The 22,360-nt window shown below is 38.4% G+C and overlaps 1 protein-coding gene across 1 annotated transcript in view, besides 1 other annotated feature; it reads right to left on the reverse strand.

Annotated features, from left to right (window-relative positions):
* Positions 1 to 2,996: part of a mobile genetic element that runs on past the window's edge.
* Positions 1 to 21,092, reverse strand: part of pyd (polychaetoid) — a 104,829-nt gene extending 83,737 nt beyond the window's left edge. The window contains exon 1 of the mRNA NM_170646.6: positions 19,912 to 21,092. Coding sequence (NP_731293.3) covers positions 19,912 to 20,452 — 541 coding nt within the window. The 5' untranslated portion in view covers positions 20,453 to 21,092. The remainder of the gene's footprint in view (positions 1 to 19,911) is intronic.
* Positions 21,093 to 22,360: the final 1,268 nt, after the last annotated feature.

Consider the following 22,360-nt stretch of genomic DNA (forward strand, 5'->3'; position numbering starts at 1 on the left):
AATAGCGACTTAATAGGGTTGTCCGAAAAAGCCATTAATTACCATAAAAGACAAATTATTTTCTCAAAAGGTCCCAATAGTAGTATAGAACACGAAACTTATTTCAAAAAACAAATCATACACATTTCCTACAAAGAAATGACCCTAGAAGCAGCCAAACAATATCTACTCAATCACTTTTGCTCAAAGAATAGCGCTCTTTACATCGAAAGCGATGCAGACTTCGAAATGATCCAAAATGCATACACAACAACAATGAATCCGAAATGTACAAAAATTTTCCGAAGCCTCGTTTTATTAAAAAACATCCCTACTTATGCAAGTTTTAAGGAACTAATTCTAAACACCCACGAAAAGCTCTTACACCCCGGAATTCAAAAAACTGTAAAACTCTTTAGTGAGAATTATTACTTCCCCAATAGCCAACTCCTTATCCAGAATATAATCAACGAATGTCAAGTCTGCAACCTAGCCAAAACAGAACACCGTAACACGGAAATGCCAATGAAAATTACCCCTAAACCCGAACATTGTCGTGATAAGTTCGTAATAGACATCTATTCTTCCGAAGGAAACCATTATCTGAGCTGTATCGATATTTACTCTAAATTCGCCACCCTTGAACAGATTAAGACAAAAGACTGGGTAGAATGCAAAAATGCCTTAATGCGCATATTTAATCAATTAGGGAAACCTAAACTTCTCAAAGCAGATCGAGATGGTGCATTCTCCAGCCTAGCCCTCAAACGTTGGCTCGAAACCGAAGAAGTAGAGTTACAACTTAATACTACAAAAACAGGTGTCGCTGACATAGAGAGACTCCACAAAACTATAAACGAAAAAATCCGCATCATAAAAAACTCTGACGACAACGAGACCAAATTAAGTAAAATAGAAACAATCCTTTACATTTACAACCACAAGACCAAACACGATACTACCGGACAAACCCCTGCTCACATATTCATTTACGCCGGACAACCTAACTTAGATACACAAAACAATAAAGAAAAAAAAAATTAACGAAATAAATAAGAATAGAACTGAATATAATGTCGACACCAGATACAGAAAAGGACCATTACAAAAAGGAAAATTAGAAGCCCCTTTCAAATTAACAAAGAACGTCGAACAAACCGACGAAGACCATTACAAAATTACTAACAGAAACAGAGAGACACATTACTATAAGACCCAATTTAAAAAACAGAAGAAAACTAATCAACTCCCCATTTTACAGGCCCCTTGTTCACCATAATACTTTTTCTTACTCTTACAAAACTATGCCAAGCCCAGCAACTCAAAATAAACAACATCGACACCGACCACGGATATCTCCTATTCTCTGACAAACCTATTCAAATCCCTTCAGAATACGAACACCACTGTCTCCGCATAAACCTCTTGGATATAGACAACCTAACTCACTATTTTAACACTAAAGTAACCAACTATACACATATCCCCCAAATTAAACTTCTACACAATAAAATGTTAAGGGAACTTAACGCTATAACGTTACACCAGACAAATAGACAGAAACGCGGACTAATCAACATAATGGGATCTGCATTTAAATACCTTTTCGGGACACTAGACAATAACGACCGGATACAAATTCATAACCAATTAGAGTCCGCGACAAACAACTCAATTAACATACACGAAATGAGCGACATAATTCAACTTATCAATAGTAACATGCAAAAGATCAAAGAATTTGAAGACGAACATAATAACAGAGAACAAATGCTATACGAACTAATACAATTTACGGAATACATTGAAGACATCGCAATGGGAATGCAACTCTCACGACTAGGACTGTTTAACCCAAAATTACTTAACTATGACAAATTAGAAAACGTTGACAGTAGCAACATACTACAGACTAAAACCTCAACCTGGATCAACACTAACCAACTACTTATCATAGCTCATATCCCTACTAAACAAAAAACCATTCATACTATTAACATAATACCCTATCCAGATAATAATGGCTATCAACTTGATCATATAGACAAAGACACTTATTTCGAAGAACAAGATAAAATTTATAACCAGAACTATCAAGAAATTAACAACGAATGTATCAAAAATATTATTAAGAGAACAAATCCAATATGTAACTTTGTCCCTATAACAGTCGAACAAATAATTAAGTATGTAGAACCAAATAGTATCATCACTTGGAATCTAAACAACACTATCATAGAACAAAAATTGCCAAGAAATAAATAAAAATGTAACGGTTAACGGCAACAAAATAATAACAATAAAACAATGTAAAATCAAAATAGGAAACATAATACTTAACGAAAACAAGCTAAAAACCCCGAGATAAACCTTACCCCATTGTACACACCCTTAAGCCTAATAAAAATAAAACCAATAGAACATAAGGACATTGTACAATTAATATCAAATAATAATATCACAGTTTGTATAGTAGTATCAATCATAAGCCTCACATCTTGTATTGCTTGTATTTACTTAAAACTAAAAAACAAAATAATCATTGAATCACAAGATGCAAATCCAACTGCATCACCAAGATTGCGGGCATCAACACCAATAGAAGGAGTGGAAGCATAAGCTTCCCTTTTAAAGGGAGGGAAGTAACATAATATGCTTCTCATATTACGTTTACATACTTACACTAATTGTACATACAATCTTGCACATGCATAAACACATGAAACCAGTTTACATTTTTACTTACACTTAAGCGCATAATTTGTTGTGCATCCATACCGTTATTTTTCCGTTCTTTTTTGTACACATATACTGATTAGACATTCCCGTTTCTCGCGACTCACTTCGAGCCGATCAAAAACTCTGTACAGTCAGTCTTAAGCCGACAACGAAGAAATAAAGATCTAAACTAAAAAATACCTCGTGTTGATTCTTTCAAATCCGAAACTTCTTTAAAGGCGTTGATCTTAGTCAAACGACGGATCATTTGTTCGACTCGAAAAGTAAAATACGTAAGTATATATATTCAAAAGGGCACCGAGTACAGTGTGCCGTCGACAAAGTGGCCTGTAAGTAAACCCAATTGACACTTGAACATCGTCGGTAGCCGGCGGTCCGGGCCATCAACGTGGTGGGTTTGGGTTCTCCGCGGATTGCGTCCATGTTGGTGGTGGTGGTTCCTCATCACAAACCACCTCATCCTCAGCCACAGCTGCCCTTCCTCCCACTCGTGTCCATTTTGGGTTGACGTTTTATTTGATTTTACGCTTGGTTGCATTTTTTTGCACTCGTCTCAACTCGAAATGGAATGGAATGGAATGGTGAGGAGCGGGGTGGTTTGGATTGGGCACTCGATATGCATGGGCCCTTGGCCATCGATATTCAAGAGTGCTCAATGCTGTGCACTTTAAAAAGTGTTTTCTATTGCTGGATATATGTATAACATATAAAATAGAAGCAAAATGCATAAGTATCATTGTAGAAGATTTAATTTTAAGCTTTAGGCATCTGTTAAGATTAGTTATAAATAAATAATTCTAAATTAGCATTAGGACTGAGTTTTCCTAAGTGCAAGCACTGTCTTATCCTTATTGCCATCTCGATTCCTAACTCAACTGCTGCATAATTTATAACTATGACACTAGCCGAGGCTAGAACAATGCCCAAGATTAATGGTCAGGCGATGGCGTATGCATATTGTGAGGTGAACAGAACAGGATGTGTTCGAGTGGATGACACTTGGCTTGCACTTCTGCCATTTGGAAAATTCATAGGAAATTGCCTGCAGTTCCTGGCATCGAAAAGTGTGCGTATCATTCAACTTTAAATGACTTAAATATTTAAGGGACATAGAGATTGGATGGCATGACGGATAAACGACCAGGGAGGCATCACTTCGTTGGACATGTAATTTACGACATGGGTATTCGTATGACTTCATTAGGACGACCATCATCATTCCATTCCAACACCTCAGTTGCAGTGCTATTGTCTACGATTGTCTGTCAGATGGGGCAGACCCCCCCCCCAAACCGGGAAACCCCACTTCGTAATGCTCCATTCATTCTGCACTTGACATTGTGTGCTCTGTGGTGCAAAATAAACTAACAGGATTATTGCGGCAACTGCTGCTGCTAGCCTTTTGTAATCCTTTAATGCCGTGCCAGGACTACCAGCCACATCACCATCATGCCATTCCGGTTGCCTCCTTGTGGCAATTGTTCGCCAGCGACTCCATGTGTATGCAAATTTATTTACATTTTGTGCTAAAAATATACTCCTTTTACCATATGCAAAGGCAGCTAGGAGAAACAAAGAGTGTGTGGTGGGCTAAAAAAAAAAGGGGTTGAGAGAGAGGGGGGGCAACTTGCAACACGCCACCATGCACTAGGACAATGACACCAACGGCAGGTAAGTCCTTCTTGGGTAAAGTTCACATTGCTTTCAGGCTTTTAAACGAGGAAAATGTTTGTTTTAGGGCGGGAAAACATTGAAAGAAGAATTTTTTATTTTTTTAAATTACTTTTTGTTTTATTAAGAAAATTAATAACCTCTATATCAACCGCTCACTTGTGTTATTAATCTCTGTATCTGATTTTATGTATTCAAAATGTCCGATCAAATTCGATTAGGAAATGTGCAATTATGTATTAAATCGATGTCAGATTACAGTTCATTACATCAGATTATCTAGTAAATTCGCAGCATGTGATCTCTACTCACAGCCAAAAATCTTCGACTTCAAAAGCCATCAGATGGAATAAAAAGAAAAAACCGGAATAAAAGCGGAACGGTTGCCAAACAAAATAAAAAGAAAAAAAATTGAAACTAAGTTGCTCGCAATTGCATTTGGATTTTCCATTCAGGAAAGAGTCAAGGAAAAATATTGTCTACTCATGGCGAAAAGTAAAAATCGAACAAAGCTGACAGCACAAAATGCAGAAATACACAACTGAAATAAAAAATAAAATACAACCACACAAGAAATCAACGAAAAAATGTAAATGTGCCACGATTTCGAAATATGCACAAATGCATTTAATGGATGGTGCATGCTGTATGTAAAAATAGAGGAGCTTAAAAAAAAAGGGAGCACTGCTCCACAGAGCGGATGGATATTTATATACAAATTCGGTCGGGAAGTCTGGGCACTTGTTTTAATTTTATATTCCAACGGATTGTTGATTTGCATTCAAAGTTCTCAACTCGAATTGCTCCGATTCGGTCGGCGGGCTTTCCATGGAAATGTGGCACGTGGCACCAAACCAAACCGAATAAAAATAAATTCATTTCATGCTACATACAAACATATGTATGTACATATCCACATAGCCCGCATGTGCATATGCTCGATTTCCCTTATTTGGTCGGCTTTTCCGACCGAGCATCTGTTTTACATTCTTGACAAATTAATAATAATTACGCTTTCCAATTTTACATTAAGTAAATTCTTTTCACCCGCCTCGAGTGCCATTAAATTTCTGTTTTTTCGGTTAATTTTGATGGATTTGCCTACGGTTTTTTGACAGTTTTTGGATAGCGTGATGTGGGAATCTAACCAACACGAAAAGGGTTTTGTAGTTTAAGATTAGGCCTGCATGATGGCTCCAGATTGGCTATGGTTCGTAATTTGTTAAACACGAAGTGTGCATTAAAGGGGTAATATCAAGAAATTAATATTCAACAATTCTACTTTGTACATCTTTGAAAATCTTTAATATAAATCACAAATCTATTTTCCCAACTTGTACATTAACTACTAAAAATGTACGTTATTCTTAATCCTTCCAAAAGACCCACAGTCTTTCCTTAGTCACTTTTGTTTCTGCAAAGTTATAAATTACGTAAGTAAGAGGTAGACAAAATGCGATTTCAATAGAACCAAACGAGATGGAGGGAGGTATGAATGCAGGTATCCCCTGGGCTTTTGGGGTCCAAAGCAACTCTAACGATATGCATCTCTGGCAAAACCGAAACGAAGCGTACTGAACTGCACAGAACTGTGCAACTGCAACTGCAATTTATACCACTTAAGCACTAAAGTTGCACCATTAAAGCCAAAAAGGCGTTAACCTGACTCCTTCTGCACTGTATAAAAAATGCAAACGATGCTGCTGCAAATGTTTTATGGTCTTCTGTTCGGCCAGAACCGCAAAATGCAGAAGCAAAATACAATAAAATGAAACAAAAAGAATAGAGACGAACAAAAACCGGAGAAACTAAAACGTTTTGACCAAGATAAGCACGGATGGAGGATGTGCCCTTATCCTAGCCGAAAAGGTTATTCCACGTCAACATTTCTACGCTCTCCTTCGTTTTTGCCAACATGCAAAATGTTAATTCATTTCAGTGGTCCTGAACCGGATTTTTATCAGGACGAACAGGAGCTGAATAACTGAGCAATTTGTTGTCTATGCCAGGACTGAAATAAGGCCAAAAAAGGCACCACTTCCGTTTCCGCTTTCAGCCAAATGCGGCTTTTGGTCCCGATGGACTTTAAGTTCAGTTTCGGACTCCTGTTTAATTTTTTTCCCATGTGCACATATAGTATTATTTAAGCCCCTGCATGAACTTTTTCACTTCACATGTTTAAAATCTCATCTATCATCCGGCGTGCTCAACTTTATAATAACTGAATTTCCGTCATTTAACTTCATTGCAGTGAAAAATATTGACTTTTAATAACTTTGTATCCCGGGGCAGTGCGCTTCACTGTGGGCGCCGACTTGTTGAAAGGCTGCCTTAAATTAAATCATATATGTTTTACAAAATATATTGTATATACGCAGCTTGCTTCAGCTGGCTACTCAGCCAGGCGAACAGATGGGTAAAGCTAATTGACATTAATGAAATTCGACTAAAATTAAATTTGAGCTGGAAAGTCATCAGTTTGGGTACTTAATGAGCGGAATTGCTAATAACACGAGTAACTTATCCCTGGTTAACCACCGAAATTATTGGGTGCGCTAATTAAATGACAATAAAAAGCAAGGTATTCCAGTTGATTGGAATCAAAGGAAATAAGATAACATTTAACGCAAACATAAAGTGCTTAAAATTGTAATCTTTTATTAAACAGAAATAAATCAACTTGTCGTACAGATATTTCACACTGTAAGTTGCTATAAGTACTAACAAGTGCCTCAAGCTATCTGTTTTTAAATACCTCTTTATACACTTAAGCCCAAGTTTGACTACGAACCATTAACCTTTAACTTACCGTTATTTGCCACCCAAACACCAGCGACCTTTTCGCCTACTCCCAGCCCACTGTACAGTAAAAACTGTCTAACTTTATTTGGCCGTATATGCTGAGTGCTTTGCCATTGGAAATTACATACTGCGAGTATGCAAAATTGAAAGACCAATGGGACTGAGGAAAGCGACTAGCAAGTGTGGGTGCCAAACTACATGTGTATGGCCCCCAACTAAACAGCAAAATCAGAAACAGACACAACGACAAAATCAGCTAACAAACATCGAGGTAAAACTACTTCGACATCGATGTTTGTCCGATACTCGTAATGGTTTAGTTTGGCGCCCACTCGGCTATCGAAAAACGGATGGAAAAATGGATAGGAAAACCAGCTTGCACTAAGAAATAAAATCGATTTAAACTGGTTACTAATTATATCAATATTTTTTATATATTACAATATTAATACGGAATCTTTTTAAGTCACAAAATATATATTTTTTCTTCCAACCATGGATTATTTTTCTCCATGTAGGACTGGTGTATTGGAAAGAGTTTCCATACGTGGACAGCATGGGCTGACCCAACTGACGTACTAACTATATGGCGGAGCGTGGTCGTCGAGGGTCTCTGGGGATTCCATGGGGGGGCCTTCGGGGGACAGGTGAGAGCACATTTACATGACGCGGCGAAAGTGAAACGCGCCCGGAGCTGTGATTAGATGCAGATGCAGATGCAGGTTCCTGCTCCCCAATGGCGGGCATGTGGACATGCGGCGACAGGCAACATCAGCGGCATTTGACATGTGTTTGATTGGGCGGACAAAGGAGCAGGATCGGGGCAATGGGGAACTGCGGGCCAGGCTGGAACGGGCACCATTGAACCATCAAAGCAGCACCATGCAGCCAGCAAATGGGAAAGATATCGAAAGATGCATATATCGAAGCACCAAATATCCTGTAATCTACAAGTAGGAATATAGGAATAGCAACCGATTTCAGTTCAATTCGAATTCTTCGAATTTTAGAATCTAAGAGTTTGATTTAAATAGCCTAAGATACAAATCATTACATAAAGATATAGGGTATATTTAGTCTGATACACATCTAACAAAATACGCTTTTGACTGCCATTTTTACAGTGGGAGTCGTAAAATGTCTGACTGGCGGGCACAAATTAATGCTCATGGCCGAGCTGCCGCCGAAGTCGGGAAGGTGGAAGTTCCAAGTCAAGTAGCACGGGCTTCGGTGCCCCCAGTCCCAGACCCAGTCCCCCCCCTATTTCACTCGATTTTTTGAGCGATGAGCCGACAAGGCGGATCCGACAGCAGCCAAAAGACCAGCATTGCACTGATGAGGTTGCTGCTGCGGTGTTGCAGTTGCTGCTGCTGCGTTGTTGCAGTTACTGCTGCTGCAAATGCAGCTAACGTTGCTGCTGCTGCTGCTGCTGCTGCTGATGATGATGGCGGCAGTCGCTCAATCAGCTCAAACATCTGTTGGCAACAGGTAACGTGACAGAAGTGACATGAAGGCGGTCAAGAGCGGCATTTTCAGTTGGCCTTATAATTTGCATCGAAAAAAATTGGCAGAATTGATAGTGAAAGAATCGAATGTCTGATTTTTTCATTGTCTTTAGATTTAGAATTCCCAACAGATTCTATCACTTGAAGGAATTTCTTGCTCCCTCTTAACTTTAATTGAAAACCCATTCTTCCGATGCGATCAAATTCACTTGGATCTATTTTAGTGGCATGTATTTTCGTTATTCAGAAAACCAACTGAGCCATGAAAATGCATGGCGTTGCATTGTAATTTATAGCAATTTCCTTCTTGCTGCGACTGCACCTTTCGTGTTTAGCTCACTGATATGGAAATTGTATGCGGCCAAGGAAAATTTATTAATTTATGCAACACTTGGTCTTATATTTATTTGTTGTTGCTGCTGCCGCTGGCCTGCCTAGCTAGCTGTTGATGCTTTGGTATGATTTTACGCTACATTTGGCCGTTGCGAGCAGAACAATTTATTAAGTCTTCGATGTGGTTGAGTTCGCTGAGTTTGGCTTTGCAGTGAATTAATTTAATGATGGTGGCAAGGAAACGACACAACAGCACACCACGCACTCTGCCCCCTTCGCATGTCATCTAATTGCTCTCGGGGTTTTTGGTTTCTTTACTTGGAATTTGCTCTTGTTTATTAGTCGCCACCACTTGGGGACACACCCACCGCCCCCATTTGGTTAAGTGTGAGAAGGCACTGATCGAAAAAGCCAAGTTTTCTAGTGTCAAATATAAATTTCTTGTGAGCTGCAGCCAAAAAACATTAGCTAGATACATATATTTTGTTTTGGTAATTAACAATTATATATTTCGTTTTTATTGTTAAACATGTTTTTCCAGTGCATTTGTATTTGTAGGCGTCCGTTTCCTGCTGCACGCAACGCACACAAATGCACTAATTTCCATGTTGGGCGTCGTGTAAATTCCATGATTTCTGTTTTCCATCTTTGTTGCAGCGTTTTTTTCATTTTCGAGACTGTTACATATCTGGTTATTAGCGCTCTAATGAACCTCTTTCCAGCTGCCAATCATCGGATGAGGAGCTCGCGGGGGCAGCAGAAGCAAACACTTGTATTTATTGGAGCTAGTTAACATGGAGAAAAAAGGTTTCCCCAGACTCAAGTTCACATAATCGGTGTCCAAACGAAATGCATCCGAGTGCACAGTTCGTGTGGGAGGCGTGAAAAGTGGGTTTTCTTCGCCTTCTCAGTTTACTTTGGGGTTTCTTTACGTATTTTTCTACATCACTCATTTAAATTGGTCATTGACACCAGACAACAATTGGCAGGGGGCAAAAAGAGCGTGGGTTAATGGTTTATAGAGGAAATACTTCAAAGTTATTAGGCCCATAGATGAGTCGATAAATTCCGTATAATGCTCTGACAAAAGGTACATACAAATACATAAAACCTCAATGTTATTATTGCATTATTACTATTTACTATATTTCCCATCTCAAAAGTCATTTCAGCTATATTAACCCTGAACTTCTTATCACATCAAGACGGTCGCATTGATTAACTTAATCTCGCAATGCAATTCGTAATTGAAAGGCTTCATCAGTCAGCAAATCGCAGATGAATACCCACATTGTTGTTCAATCATTATACATAAATTCCACAGTTAATAAAATTCCAGTCCCTGGACACAAGAAGTGCAATAAAAGCTGATCCACTGGTGTTCCCTGTGGTCGCGAGGATCGGCAGACGCATAATAAATAACAATAATTGCGCGAAATTAAATTATCAATTGCAGACAGAAGCCATAAATAAATGATGAGTGCAAGTTCCGACTGACTGTGTGAACCAAAAATGTTGCAGACAGCCAAAGGGAAATTGCATTTTCCCACAGGACAAACGCATGGGGTTCACTGGTGAAGGGCGATGGTGGAAAATTGCATGCAATAATTGCACAGCGAGTGGTTTTGTGGCCACGCAGCGGAAGGGAAGTTTCCCATTTCCGTTTCAGGCTTTCGTGATCCTGGGGCACGTGCAAAGAAAATATTTACACACACGCTGATGTTTCGATTCGCATCCCTTTTCATTTATTTTCCCCTAATTTTCCTGCAAAATTAATGGAAATGTGCGCATATTGCTGGCCATATATCACGCCCTCTAAGCTGCAATCGTTTGCCAAAAATTACGCATCCAATAATGTTAAGAATCTATGGAAAAGGATATAAGTACAGATGCATATTATTTTAGTATTTCAACCACTATAAACAGCATAAAAACTATGTTCTTAAAACGAATATCTTTACAAAATCAAATATATATTTGCTGTTTGGTTTATTTACTATTTAAAACTTCTGAAGTACGCATTGTAATTACGTCAATGCGTTACAGGCAACGCCAACACACAGCCACTATATATTAAATTTAGTGATGTTTTTGAGTAGCAATGTATTGTGCAACTGCCACGCCTCGTCATCGAATGCTGCTCTAATTTGCCATTGTATTGCATTTTGTATTGAATTTATTACGTTTGTCCACACACATGTGTGTCACATGGTGGCCCCAAACTAATGGCTTCCAATCAGCGATGTTTGTTCAATGTTATTGCGGTGACTGCGACAGGTGCGATTTAGCATTAAAAAGTGTGCGGGAGGGAGGGAGTGCGGGGAAGTGGGCAGCAGTAGATAAATAAACTGGGGTTAGGTATTCATTTCGCCCACCTGGTATGGCATATCGAGCGCGAAATAAAGCCAGTGAAATTTGCATTCAATGAAGTCGAAAATTAATTAAATCAGTCGAAACCAAAGTAGCCAATTGAATTTTTTAATCAATTTATGTATCAATCAATTGGGCACAATTGCTTTCAATTCAATGTACTGCCCAAAAAGCGATACAAAAAATTAAATTTCAAGTGGTTGAGAGTAAATATGCAAAACAAGAAAGAACCAAAAATGAAAAAACTCCTGAGTTATTTAAATAAATAAAATCGCTATAAATTTGCATAACTAAAGGTCTAAAATAAGCATGCCAAATCTGAGATAATTCAATCAAAAGCAGAGTGATCTTCCCATAAGAAAATGGATGTATGTATTTTGTGACGCCAGCCTGGATCTTGATTAATATAGATCAAATCACAGCAGAACAACCAGAACAAGTCTACTGTGGCGTCTGACGTCCAGCTGCTTCAATTAAGAAATTTCATTAAAGCCAAGAAGAAAATAAAGGAAAAAAAAAACAAGAAACAAGAAAGAAAAGAAACCGGCCATCGAAAGAGAGAGTAAAAGAACGAAGAACATATAGAGTCTTCTGAAGGGTAGAAGATGCGAGGAGGGGATCCCCTGAACTTGGAACGACCGTCGATGATTGAGATAAACAACGCAGGTCCAGGTCCATCGTAACCATCCAAGTCTCGATTCGCCGGAAGCTGCCTGCACTAGCGCACATAAAAATCATAGTGGCCCCTCTATAAAGTGCTTACAGACCGATCCTAAGCACTGTAAAAAAATATTATATCTCCACAATAATAGTTATTAGTTCGCTATAAGTTTTTGGATTGCAGTTCTGCCTATATTATGCACCTAGTTGACTGCACTACAAATGTTAATCATTTCGATTTTTTACAGTGCACAAAATTCGCTTTGCTATAATTTAGAAAAAATCTTCATTTTTATAGCTTGCATATTAGTTTTTGAAGAATATTTATGGCCCGAGCTGTTGAGTCGACGCCTCCCCAGAATAATGATAAATGCGCCTAGATCCTCAGTTCCGATTAACATCTCACAGCTAGTTAGTGTAGCCCAAGACGATTCAACATATTTTTCCAACGTAATGGTGATTGATAATCATATAAATATCCATTTTACACTGATTTATGTTCGACACAAAATAGCAGCAACTGAAATCGAACGATGTGCTGGAAAGGGAAAACCAATTTAACGCTTACATATTAATCAATAGTTATTTTTGAAAAGGTTTGTAGACCATTTCTTTTCTATTCTATGTTATTTACTAGAACAATTATTTAAGCTTCAACAGGTCTGGTTTGTTTTTTTATTGCCAGCCAAAAAAAAAACAATAACTTTAAATCATTGTCTATCTGACACACTCCAAAAACGGAAGAACTTTTAATCTTTTGATAATAACCGATCAATTTATCTCCCGCTTAGTTCCATTCAAAACCACATGTGAAAGTCATGAAAAATTGCATTAATTTGAATACGAATCGATTAATTGACTGACTATTCATAGTCAATTTCAAAATCATTTCGAAACATCCGAATTGAGACTTGTTTGCTTTGGCTTGGCCAAAATGCATAAATCGGGTTTATTTCTCGCACTGCCAACATCACATTGTTTTCTTGGGAGCGTTTCAACAATTTAACGCCATAAACAAATTTTGGTTGGTTTGCCAAAAGTCAGCAAAAATGGTTGTTCGCTTTGTTTATTTATAAACGAGCTGCCGTTGATTTTGGGGCCATCTTCCCGGGAAGTTCAACATCAAACTTTGCCATGGATATTATGTGCATGTGAAGTTCTCGGGGAATTTGACCCACTGTGGCCGTAAAGTCTGTGTATTGCCATTTCCGCCTGAGGCGGCATAAAATGCTGTCACTCCAAGCCGCAAGCTGACCACACAGCGAGAAAAATGGGGGGGGAGGACAGCTGGCCATTGGCACACTCCTATGTGGTGTCTCTGTCAATTAAAGTTGAACTCCAGATGACCCTCTAAAACCTCATAACCAAGTAAATAGAAGGCGCAAGGGAAATGAAAGACACACAAAAAATAAAATCATGTTCATTTTCTGTCTTTGGTTTGATTAAAAGTAAATAAATTATCGATAACCATATCACATTACTGTTTGATGATACCCGTTCCCTACTCAGTTTTTGTTTTTGTTTTTTAATTTTATGGCATTTTCAGGGTCTCTGCGTTAATGGAGTGTTTAATTGTATTTTGAAAGCATTTTGTTTGCTGCTTGTAAAGTGACTTTATATCGAATGCTCCACCCAGATATAAAAATGTAAAAATATTAATCAGAAAAGGGACATTTTATGATTTTATGGTTATTAAACAAGAAGTCAACAAAACTTCCAAGTTTCCCATTTTTAAAAGGTAAAGCCGAAATGAGATATAAAATCTTGTTTCTTTTACAATTCAAGGTAATTCATATTCCATATTTCCCATTTCAATGTCAAATTTTCGCTTTGATTTAATTGAATTAATAACTGAGTTTGGGCGTTTATTATTTAGCCTTGAAATTAATGGTTTATTCAAATTAATTGGATTTATCTGGCTTACAGTAGCTACCAAGCGTAGCATATTTCATTTGGACTTGTTGACATTGCTTGAACTCCCCCTTCTACCACTAGTTTTTATTATTCCCCCATTTAGTTGTCATCGTCATCATTATTGAGGGGATATCTAAACAAAGGCCGACATCGCTACAACAGTAATAACAGGAAAAACAACAATAAAGGCGCTTTTTGTGCAATTGAAAAAAGAAAGTTTTGCGAAATTAGACTTTGTTTTGGACGGAAAATTGCTTAAATTGCAAAACAAAAAGCTGAAAAGCAAAAAAAAAACATTGCGGTCATTGTTTCTGCGTGGTCCAACTACGAAACTCATTTCGAATGGTCCCCAAAAAGGTTAAAAAAAAATCAGCAAATAACAGTCTAAATACTGCTGAGTGCGGGAAAGTGCTTGTAATTTGAAAATAATTGAGTCAGACAAAGAACTAAAAATAGGGCAACAGTATGAATTAATTACAATTTGTTTGATTACTTGGTGTATCATATAAATATCAATTTAAATATAATAGTTTGATAACCATTTATTAAACAAATAATTTCAATTGCTACTCATGAAATCTGCCAACCGAATCTAAGAAGACTCCATTAGTCGAAGGGTATTTATGGACTCGCGATCAACGAAGCGTTAAATCAAACATTTGCCCAGTCAAACAGCTCGATCAAACGAATTAATCATAATTTTGAACGATACAAAAAGACACCAATGAACATCGAAATTAAAGATTGCAAACGAACTTCGAGGGATTGAGTGGTGTGTTGTGGGATCAATGGCCCGCCAAGACTGAACTTTCAATCGAAGAAAAGAGAATCATTAAAACGACTTTAAACGGATTGGGTCGAATGCAATGGAGCGGCAAAACAGATCGATCTTGTTGATGCATTTCCCAATGCCAAGAAAATGAGGAAAACCATTTAGGGTGCTCTCATTGAACAGAACACAAACTATGAATGAAACTAACCATGTGCTTGATCGTCGTATTTGTAAATTAAAGCTAATGACTTGTACAAAAACCATAGAAAAAGAGTAGAAATTGATAAACACAAAAAAAACGAAAAGATGGGAAGAAAATCCCCAGGGAACGAAGATGATTCTGCATTCGATTTTTTTGTGGCTGCTGCCGGTATAAAAGCAGCGGGTCAAAATGCAGTAAACACAACGGCTCTCCTGTTTTTTCTCACCTTTTTCCCAACCATGTGGAGTACAGTGGTAACTTGAAAAGATTTACCTGAGAAACTTGCTTATGTGTTGGTCTAAAATGTATAAATTTTGAAGTGGTTATTTGTAATTTTATACGTAAATGACCCAATGTAGCTTGAATGTATGTTCACTTATATCGACAGACCCCTGTAGCGATTTCCAGTGGGAACAGAGACGGCCAGTGGAGAAACAGTTAAAGCGGCTTCCAGCTGCAACAACTGCAACTTGCAGCAGACGCCATCAGTCTGGAACCAATGGAGCGGTGCCCGTTTTTGGAGAATGGCTTTATGGCCCCGGTGAGTCATAGCTTTTTTTACCCATTTTCGTTCTTTGAATTCAGAACGAGCATGGAAACGGCGAGAATGGCCGAAAGAGAGGCAAACAAGTTACCTGCAGAGGCAAGGAAATGAGGACCGCGGGCTGATTGCGTGACAGTTGTGTGGGTAAGCGGCTTAGCAGACTGTCCCAGCCAGACTCACCAGATCCCAAGAGTTCGGGATGGAAAACCCCCCGTATCATGGACCATAACTTGCGATCAGCTACCGAAATGAATAATGATTTCATAGGGCAGACTGCAGACCCAAGGGAAATTAAATTGTAATCACTGGAATCACCATTAATTGTCAGGTCGTCTCATTCATCAGCATATGCCCACCCAGAAGATCTAATTCGACTTAGATTTAGTGCTGTACCAGTTTCAGTTTGAGTTGAACAAACTAGTTAGGTTGGGCTTCCATTAAAAAAATTAACACATTCGCTTGGGATCTTACGAGATTCAAGTCAATGATCGGAAAACGACTACAACTTTGTTGCAAGCGATGGGTTAAGATAAAGCGGAATTGAAAAAGCGTCAAAGCGAAAAAAAAAAAGGTTTAAAAAGTAGGACCTCGCAGTCTAGACTACTGGCCAGCAATTTGTTTACAATGATATAATTAAGGTTTATAATAATTTATTTTGATTCATTGAAGTTGTAACGCCATTTAATGGATTCATTTACTTCCTGTTTTAAAACTGGCTCAAAATGCATAAATTTCAGTAATTTACGATTGTAGACGACCCATTTTGCAGTTTTCCTCCACTATTCTAGGCACTTTTTTGGAAAATTTAATGACGACAAGTCTTCGGATCCTGAACCGCAAAATCAAGTAAGTTTCCCTCCTCGGGCAAAGTGGAACGGAAGAGAAGAAGAGAGGCTGGGAAATCAAAACGCAGAAGGCAACAAACAAAACAACAACAAGCCCCAAGACCTACTTCAACCGAGAGAAAGAGATGGCAGTAGAAGTAGGACAAAAGTGGAAAACAAAGACGATCGAAAACAGGATGCGCATGCGCAGTTGAAACGAAACGAAATGGAACGAAACCAAAGGTGAACATCATTATCATCAGAACTAAAAAAAAGGAAAAAAATGAAAAGGCGAAATCAAAGAAATCAACAAATAAAACATAAAAGGAAACGATTCTCAGGGGCAGAGCAAACAGCCACAAAAGATGAAGCAGAACGCGATAAGGCAGCCCGTAAAGGAAATGGGGGAGGAGGGGCGAGAACAGAGAACAAGGGAGCAAAGATACCGAACGGAGGGGACAAATGGGAATGGCAAACGATAAACGTCATCGGCCAGATTATGCTGCATAAATTATCAAATGCAAAAAGACAATACCAAAAGGGAGCGCCTCACAAAGTGGGAAGAAATCCGAATGCAAAGAGAGCAGCAGCAGACGTTGCGCGCTGTAAATAATTGTAATTTACGTGGAGAATGGTACCGGCTCTACCCTAGCATTTACTATTGTGTTCAAAATATTAGTAACGGTTGCATGCGTTTAAAAATACATATGTGTATGATTTCGCATACAAATTGTCCAAAGTACTGTATACATGTTTTTTCGAATTTACCAACTTTTTTTACCTCCTTTTTAGACACTAGACGAAAGTATGTACACATCACATCCATTATATCTTTTAGCAAATAAATGATGAGTGGCAAGTTCTATTATTTGCACCTGTGCTGTGCTGTATACTCTACCTACCTGAGACGCCGCGGCAAAGGTAAAGAGAACCCGAGGCTGAGGACAGAACAGGAGAGAGGAGGAGTAGGCCAGAGCAAAGCCAGAACAGCACGTACAAGAAATTAGCAAACACAGAACGAGCTAACGAAGCACAGAGCCAAAGAGAGTGCGGAGGAAGAGGAGGAGCTCCAAAAGTCGTAAAGAAGTAAAAGCGAAACGGCTGCGCAACGGATTATGATGTTCCCCAACCTGATCATGATGATGATGAATGGATTGGTCTACGACTCACACAGACGGTTGGGAAAATAGTGGAAAGGGGGAATAGTCCAATGAGAGGGGTCAGGGAAATCGCCTGCGGGGGCAGTTGGGCAAATGGAGTTACTAAAAAATACAAAAAAGACACCAACACACACACTCGACAAGAACATGGACATGAACCACGCGCTCTCTTTCACTCCCCCGTCCACTGTTCTCTTTCCTTTTTCTGTAATCGTGGCCGGAATCGTAAAACGTGATCGAGGGCTTTATGTGTACAATACGTTTTGCCATGGGTTTGTTTTTGTTGTTATGTTTTTAGTGTTCTTGTTTTTCAAATGATGTGTTCTTGTTGTTGGCACTTTTCGATGCCCTACAAAAAAATCTAACTTATGATTCATAGGTAATGATTCTAGAAATCCTAAAGGATTTAAATGTAAATCAAATGATGGTATCTTTTGCTTAAAAGGATCGGCAATATACCTATAAAAACTATTTAATTTGTATCTGAGGGCTTTACTTTCTTGGCCACTTTATTTAGAATCATTTTACTTTTATTTTTTCAAATTCTTTATCCAATTTAGTGTGGATCTTGATTCTGAATGTATGATTATTTTCTTTTCCACTTCCTCCGGCCAACAACTTTTTCATTAGAGCGGAATAAAACAAGCGAAATCAAAGAATAACAAGGGTTATTTTTTTCGTGTTTTTGTTTTTTTAGCTGCTTTCAGTTGTAATCTCAATTTTCGGTTTTAGCTCTTCAGATTGCCACAACTCCCTCTACTTTTCCTGTCTTCTGCCTTTAGGTTTTGGTGGGTAATTTACAAGTCTGGGCAGCAAAATTTACATGTCTACACTGAGTTGTTGTTTTTCTTGAAATGTTGGCTGTTGTCTACAACTGTTGTTGATGTTCTTGTTGAATTGTTGTTGTAGACCATTGGATGGGCTTGGCTACAACTGCTGATCTTTTGGGTCAGTGAATCAGCGCGTGGATCCGCAACAGCTGTGCGAACTCTTGACGGATCGTTTGGAGGAAGTTCATTTGAGAAGGAGAAATGGGAGTCGATATACATTGCAAAGATTCTAAAGGTATGACCTCAGAGAAAAATAGTTAAGCATAAATTAATAACCACTTTTAATGGAATGTGGGAGAAGTTGATTAATACTTCCATACAAAACGCATTCTTTATCAACCCAAAATTACTCATTTTCGCTAAATATCTAATGATTCACCTAATGGAACGAGAAAAGAGTTTTGCTATAGACATGTTAAGAGATCTTGAATTTTGGATGACAAACATAAAATTTGGCTATCTAATATAAAAAAATCATTTATTTAAAACACGTAGAACACAGTTCAGATTAAAAGTATAATAATAATAAGTCCTAATGAAATGGAAAATATGTGACTTTACTGATGCAATGTCTTTTTAGGAACCTTAAAAGTATACATCAAATTGAAGACGATGATATTGTAGAAACAAATGGATGAAATGTAAGAAGAGAAGATTATCTGCTCCCTCATCCTCATCCATTGGCTGTACTTCTTTTTGATCACCACTTAGTTTTTTTTTTTTTTTTTTTTTGACAAAAAGCAAACAAGAATTTTCTTATCAGACAGAAACATAAAAAAAAACGTCTTGAATTGCTTGTCTTTCAGTTGTTGATTCTCCAGGCAGTCTTTTATTTGAATTTCTAACACATCAGCTAGCGTGTCACTTTCGATAAGAGTTTTTTCACAGAAATATGGTGTGAAGTTCCAAGTATAGAACGTTTATAAAGTGCGATATCGTTTGGAAAACGCTTGAAATGGCACCTGCCATCTCATAAAAAGTATTTGCATAAATATTAAAACTCCGTAATCAGCGTTATAATCTCAAATAATGCTAATTATTATTAACGCGCCACTGTAAATGGTTGCTACCCCGCCCACTCGCACACCTTCTAGACAAACGCCCACGTACTCATGGTAAAAAGCTTCAACGACGAAAAGAAACTCGAAGAACTAAACAGTGATCACTCCAAAATTGTACATATTTTTCTTGCTTTGCAAAAATAATTTCTTTTCACTATCAAACATATTTTCCCTCCCAAATTATTATTTCTTTTCTTCCCTGTTAAATTAAAATGTTAAAATTATACTTAACGAGTGCTCCCTGTGCAGGAAAACCAATTAGCAGAGATGAGAAATTCGAGAGCCGATCGCAAACAATTACGTGAATAATTTACAGCTGAGATATGGGCTACTAAAGCTGCCAACGCATTGTGGGATCAGGTAGATCATACAGAACCGGTTAAGAGAAGGTGTTTTCGTGTATTTAAATCGAAAGGTGGTTTCTACAACCGAAAAATACTATATATTGCTGATATTTACCAAGAATAGTAGTAAATTCCGATAGAAACAAATACCCATGCTTGTGATATTTTCTCCCCGTGTACGAGATTAAGCCAGGTACTTACCGGTCTTGAGGCGATCGTTAATTAGATCCTCGATGAGCTGCGGACACTCGCACTCGATGGCGTAGCAGAACTGCTTGAACTTCTCGAATCCGTTCTTGGCAATGATATCGATCAGATTGGAGCACTGGACTCGCAGAATTTCGGCGTCGTTTAGCCCAGAACATGGTCCCCCGCCAGAGGGCGTTAGTGAGCGACTGTCGCAATTGGCGTCTCCGTTTACGCTGGCGCACCTGGAGGAGCCACTGCCTCCGCTGCCGGCACTCCCCCCGCTGGCCGTACTCCCACTACTGGCCACGGCACTCAGTTTCCGCTTGGTGAGCGAGGGTGCACTACCGGGAGGCTCCACAGTGGCAGAGGCGGCAGCAGAAGGCGTGGGCGTAACTGCGTTGTAGGGCTTCAATAGGAGATCCTCTTCCGATTGACTAAGCACCGAGTTCTTAACCAGAACCGCTAACAGATCGGTGCTCCCCAGGTCCAGCATAATCCGCTCCTGGTGACGGGAGAGCAGTGAGCGCACCTCTTCCTCTTCCTCGCGCGTCATCTTGGCTTGCTCCGTTGTTTACTGTTACTTCTTACTGTTATTTATTGCACTCTCCAGCTACACAAACAAATCACATTGCCACTTTTTCGGCATTTTCTTGTGAGACTTAAAATTTATACGAATTGAATTCACTTTTATATTTCCTTTTTATAGCTTTTCTGTTAATTATTTCAAAGGGTTTTACGGTTATTCGAGCACTAGTAGTTTACATAGGTTTAGCTAAATAATTTCTTCACTGCCTTGCACTTTATTTGCTTTATTTTGCCAAACAAAAAACAGTAGTACTGGTTTCCTAAATAGTTATATTTTAATCGTTATTAGTTTACGCTTTGTTTAATCCTTTTTATTAGAAATTTTCTCACTTTTGGGCGAGTAACACGTAAAATCGCGCGCCATTTATTTTCTTTCGATTTTTATTACACAGCACTTCGATAGCTGAAAATTCCTTAATTCGTGTGTGCTGGTCAAAAATTATTTATGTTTCCGAGATCAAACATTTAAACTTTTACCGGCTCTTTCGCATTCGTATTTGTTTGTTTATGTTTTAAAACGCCTGTATAGATTTCAAGTTCACGACTCGGCCATTTCAACTCGTCCGCTCCGCACAACCGCACAAGCGCGATAATCTGAACCGACTGAGAACCAAATTCGAGCGAAGCAGCTGCAAAGGAAACGCAAGTGTCAGAGATGCGTCGTTGCGGCGAAAAACCTGTTTCTGGCGGGGAAATGTGCAAGCAGTATAGCTAAAAATTGATGAACTGCGTGAAACTGACCTATGTTTGGTTAAGGTTTGGTGATGTGTTTTGTTTTTATTTTTTATATCTGTTGTTGAATATTTTTTTGTCGTCCTTGGATGGGCCATTAATAAATTCACTTCGTCTGTCTATTTGGATTTCGTTCTAGCCTTTAAGCTCTTAACTGCTAACGAATCGCCATTACTAGCGAGTAACAACAAAATGGTTCATCAATAAGTTATCGATAACTTAAGTCGCACATCCGTTATTGAATAGGAATTTAAAATTTTACACCTTCAACATTAAATCTTTTTTTTAAATAAAGTCTTTTCTACAGGGCAAGCAACGTCTCGTTGACAGAAGCGTTTCCAAGCTGATCGTTGTTTGTATTTGTAAATTGTGTTTGTATTGACATTGCCTTTGACCTTTGCTAAAATATTAAAACCCTTAAATAAACAGTAAATCAAATAAATGTGATTTAAATTGTAATGAAGTATTATTCTAAAAAAATGTAAGATACATTTTTAAAACTTTAAAAAATAAACACTTAAGGTGCACGCAGGCATTCATTATTTTTGAAAATAAATATCCAAAGTGACTGGCAGCCTTCCGTCAAGACAGCTTCGAAATTACCATATCGTGTGGGCATAATGAGGACTTTCTTGGGGTTCAAAAACCGGAATCGGAAGCAGTCTTACGGTCTGCGACACCTAGCCTTGATTAATTGCCAACCGGCCACACACTCAGCCAGATGCTTAGCCGTTTATCTCGAGTGTTTTGCCATTTTACAATCTGTTGGCCAACCTGTAACCGGTCATCATAAAGGAGTTAGCCATGCACTGTCCAAAAATTGATTGTAGACCAAGAACTTAATCTCGAATTAAGTTAACTTCATATTCCAATCATTCCAAACTATTACAAATCGAAATGGATTGATTGACTAGAACGATCTTTCCGTATATTTTATTTATTTTCCGTTTTATTTTTCCGTTTTTTTCTTCAGTGTGTTCCACATCCATAGAATTACAGCAGGGCTCTAATTACGTGTGTTTGAATTGCGGCGCCCTGATTAAGGCCCTTTTGCAGGGCAATCAATCGATTTGCTGCGGAGTAATAATAACAGATGTTAAGCCAGACTCTGGAAACGGATAAGGATAATTACTGGAAATTAGTG

The sequence above is a fragment of the Drosophila melanogaster genome, chromosome 3R, assembly GCF_000001215.4.
Source record: "Drosophila melanogaster chromosome 3R".
In the NCBI taxonomy this organism is placed as follows: Eukaryota; Metazoa; Arthropoda; class Insecta; order Diptera; family Drosophilidae; genus Drosophila; species Drosophila melanogaster.